At 26.8% G+C, this 4,791-nt stretch overlaps 1 protein-coding gene across 1 annotated transcript in view; it reads left to right on the top strand.

The window, feature by feature from the left end:
- Window positions 1-565: 565 nt before the first annotated feature.
- The window catches only part of LOAG_18941 (rho GTPase-activating protein syd-1), a gene marked incomplete at both ends in the record, with an annotated part of 7,399 nt that continues 3,173 nt past the window's right edge, over window positions 566-4,791 (top strand). The window contains 4 exons of the mRNA XM_020451603.1: window positions 566-817; window positions 969-1,377; window positions 4,075-4,289; window positions 4,565-4,726. Of these exons, the coding sequence (XP_020304600.1) occupies window positions 566-817; window positions 969-1,377; window positions 4,075-4,289; window positions 4,565-4,726 (1,038 nt within the window). The remainder of the gene's footprint in view (window positions 818-968; window positions 1,378-4,074; window positions 4,290-4,564; window positions 4,727-4,791) is intronic.

The raw sequence follows: 4,791 nt of genomic DNA, 5'->3' as shown, positions 1-4,791 counted from the left end.
AAAAGAAAAAAAGAAAGAAAGAAAAATGATTTATGCAAATGTGGAAGAAAATCATTGATAAATTATAGTGATAAGGATATTGTACATTCCTATTATTAATTGATTAATACATAAAAATATATTAACATATGATTATAGTTACAAGAATATTACATATAGTGATATGGATATTATAATTATAAATGATATTATACATAATCATATGGATATTACAATTATAGTGATAAGAACATTACACATTAGTGACATGGATATTATAACTATAGTGATAAGGATATTATACATAGTGATATGGATATCATAATTACAGTGATATGGATATTACACATAGTGATATGGATATTATAATTATAGTGATAGGGATATTACACATAGTGATATGGATATGACAATTATGGTGATAAGGATATTATACATAGTGATATGGATATTATAATTATAGTGATGAGGATGTTATACATTTCTATTATTAATTGATTAATAAATATATTAATAATATATAAAATATATTAATATATGATTAATATATATTTATTAATTGATTAATATATAAAAAATTTAGGAAATGGCTAAACGATGCTCACAACCATCCTCTGCATCATCATCATCAGTAACAGCAACTGGTGTATCATCAATGATGACAATAAGTCCACGACAACATTTTACTGGTCAACAATCATCACGTCACTTAAATAGTCAAACGGAAAAATTAGAAGAGACTGTTTCACGAACTGCTCGTATACCACCTCCTAAATTATTGCCTTCTACAGTACGTCGTGCTGATAGTTTTACCACCAATGCTCAATTACCTATTCAGGTAACAATTCTGATTTCATCTTTTATTATTACATATATAATATATTTTTTTCAAAAATTATTCCAAAAATATTTCTAATTTAAGTTTTTTTTCTTTTGTAATCCATAGATTATTTTAATAATTTTCAATTATAATATTAATTATTTTATAGATGCTACCTTCATATACTTATTCAATGCCTCGTTCATTGACCCAACGACCTGTGCCTCTACAATCTTTTCCTGGACCATCAACTGCTCCTGACTACCTCCCGGCATCATCAAGTTATGGTGCTTTTCCGGGAAGTTTTGGTCTTTCACAATTTCATGTACCATCATCTGGTACATCTCGTCCACTGCCTATCAATCAACGTTCACTCAGTGATGTAGCTGGTTATGCTATGCATCATTCTCTTTGTTCACCATCAGGAGCTATGGATCCGAGGTATATGTTACGTGGTCAATCAGCTTGGCATCCAATTGATTCATCAATTCGTAGTAATTCATTACCACGTCGACGGGCTATATCTGGTACTGCACCACGAAGTGTTAAATGGCGAAATGATGTTATCGATGGCGCAAGTTTGTTTTGATATTTTTAATTTTTTTTTTTTTTTAGATTTCACTATTAATAATTATAGTAAAATTAACTTCAATCATTAATCAATGATCAATTATAAGTTAATTCTTTGAATATTCTCATGAATTAGAATTAATTTAATTTATAAAATATATTAATAAAAGAAATTTTAACCTTATTATTTGCTTAATTTTTACGAATATTTGAAATAAAATAATTGAAATATTAAATATCACATATCGATTTATTATTTCTTTTTTCTTTTTCAATTCCCTCAATTTTTGACCATTTTGCCTTCCTTTCCTGTCTTTTTTGTTTCCTGATACTAGTTTTTTTTTTTTTTGTCTCTTCATGCATATATGGTCCTTTTATTGATACCGTATCCTGAAAAGCTTTTCAAAATTTTTGTTTTTTTTTTTGCGCTTTAACATTTAAAATTCACATATTGATGCTTTATTATTACCATTAGAAATTTTTTCTTCCAAAATTTTCCTCACTTCTCTCTTTTCAAATATCATTTCTAGAATATATTTCGTATATTTCATTTCTTTTTCATGCTTATTAATTTCAAATATTCTGAAAATTACCTTTTTAAATGGAAAAAAGAAAGTTGATAAAATTGTTTCATTTATTATTTCAAATTTATTTCAAACAATGCTCAAACGAATACCTATTACTTATTACATATTTCAGTTTAAAATTTAAATTTAAACCATTTATTGTATGTTAATAAATCCATCAATTGCTATCATATCATAAATTACTTTTATCAATTCTTATCAATCTCTCTCTCTCTCTCTCCTCTCTTTCTCCAGCTATTATCACATCATAAATTATCAGTTCCAATCTCTCTTTCTCTAGTTGTTATCAATCATAAATCACTTTTATCAATCTTTTGTCTTTCGCTTCCTTCAATTGTTATCACATCATATGTTATTATTTCTGATTAATCCCTTTCTCTCTTTCAACTGTTATCACATGATAAATCACTTTTATCAATTTCTATTAATCCCAAGCTCTCCCCCCAGTTGTTGTCAATTATAAATTACTTTTATCAATTGCATCAATCCTTTTCTCTCTTCCCCATTGCTATCACATCGTAAATCACTTTTATCAATTTTTATCACTCCTTATCTTTTTCTCTTTCTCCCTTTCAATTGCTATTACATCATAAATTACTTTTATCAAATCTCATTAATCTTGAGGTTGATGCGTATACTTTTATCAAATCTCATTAATCTTGAGGTTGATGCGTAATGCTGTGTGTATGTGTGTATGTGTGAGGGAGAGAGAGAGAGAGGAGGGAAAGAGAGGTAATTCTCTTTCAGAGAGATAATCTCTCTCTCACAGCATTATACATCAACCTTTAGGGATCTTTCCAATTTTTTTCTAATTAGTCTCTTTATACTTTAATAATTTTGAATTTACCTTATTTTGAATTTACCGGAATTCCGGATTCTTTTTCCCTTATCATGTTATCTTATCATGTCCTTTTCCCTTATCATGTAATATTTGAAATTTTGCTCCAATTAAAAGTAATTCCACATTGTTTTATTATAGAAATAGTCATAGCAAATGCCAAGTAATAAATTTACAAACGAAATTGAATAGTGATAATTTAAATTTAAATTTTAGCAAAGCAAACTTGAGGGCAGCCCAATTTATTACTGTTCAATTTACAAATTAATTATTAAATTATATGCAATCCTTTTTATTGTTAGTTTCATTAAATTTTCCTGAAGTAAATGAAATAGATTTTTATACTTATTACCTATTGTTTATTTAAGTTAAATGAAATGATATGAAGAAAGTTAGTGATATCTAATATCTGTAATATATTGATATGGAGAAAGTTAATGATATATTTGGTATTAGTTAGTGATATCTAATATCTGTAATATATTGATATTTAATCACACTTTGTGCAAAATTTTTATTTTTCTTTTGATTTGCTTTATCATTTTTTTCCATAAAATAATATTTAATGATTTTATTAAAGATTTTCGATTAAGAATTCCAATTCAAAACGGTTTAGATTAATTCTTTAATAATTCACCACACGAATAATATAATAAAATAGATTTACCGAAATTCGAGAAGTTTAATTTTGATAGAATTTACCAACGAAACACTGGAAAATACTGGGGCATAACAAGATATGGTTGAAAAAGAAATAATCATGATAAATGGAATTATCCATGAAATTCATAATGCAATGATTATTTCATTTATTATTTGAAGCATATCTAAAACGTTAACGAGTTTTCTAATTTAACTCAAACTTTTTTTTAATGAAATTAACTTTAATAGATTTTCAAAAATTAATTTGAACTATATGAATCTAAAATATTCCTTTGAACTAGTGCTTTTCAACCTTTTCTTGACCACTTGACTACTTTGGCTTTTTCGTTTGTACCAAATGACCATAAAGTTCAAAAATAATAAATTCTATTAATTTGAAGATAAACTTCAATCAAAATTTTTAACCTATTAATTTATAAAATATCGATAAGAATAATCTTCCGTTTTTTTTCTCTCCTTCATCGCGTCACCATCCTTTCGGATCATTCTTGCAGTTACTTATGATTAATAAATTATCAGGACTATGGTTAACACTTGAGAATCACTACCATAAATAAAAAATCTATAAATTATCATATCATTATTTATTTTCCTCTCTAAATTTTTGTTCTATTTAGATGCTCGAATGCGTTTTGGTAGTAGCAATGTTAGTGGACAATATGGTCGAACAATTGATGATATCTTTTCGGCGCAAGAATATCGTAATTGGGCATGTTTTGATACGGGAATTAGACCGGAGGAACGACAATCAAGATGGTCACATACATACGGTGAAAAACCTGGTGCATCAATTCGTAGCTCATCACTTCCATCAAGGGCTATGTTAACTGCTGTTAGTTGTATTTAAAATTTCAATAAATTTGATTTTTCGTAATTTTAAAGTAACAAGCTTTTGCACAAACTTTTAAAAAATTTAATTCTTCAATTATATATTACAATATAAACAAATAGATTGCATGAAATATAACTTTTTGAAAATCTTTATGCTATTTAAAAGAAAAAAAAAGAGTTTCTTTCTTTTTTTTTTGTAAGGAATCAAAGATTGTGTTTCTAGAAGGTTCAAATGGATTTTTCGACAAAGTTTTTCATTTTTATCTTTTTTTTTAGACAAATAGATTTTCGCTTGGTCATGAACGTGGTGATGTATTAGATCGATTACATGTATCACCATTAATGAATAGACGGGTACCATTAAGGATAGCTGGACCAGGATTTGATGTTGATACTCCATTAGATGTTACTTCACTTACAGGAATTCTTATTGTACAGGTATTTATTTTAAATTAAAATTGTTAAGTGAAAAATTATTCTTTCTTTTGATTTAGAAGGTTTAG

Source organism: Loa loa (genome assembly GCF_000183805.2).
Source record: "Loa loa unplaced genomic scaffold supercont3.715, whole genome shotgun sequence".
Lineage (NCBI taxonomy): Eukaryota > Metazoa > Nematoda > Chromadorea > Rhabditida > Onchocercidae > Loa > Loa loa.
Note: the sequence above shows the minus strand (reverse complement) of the source record. Positions and strands in the feature narration are given on the sequence as shown.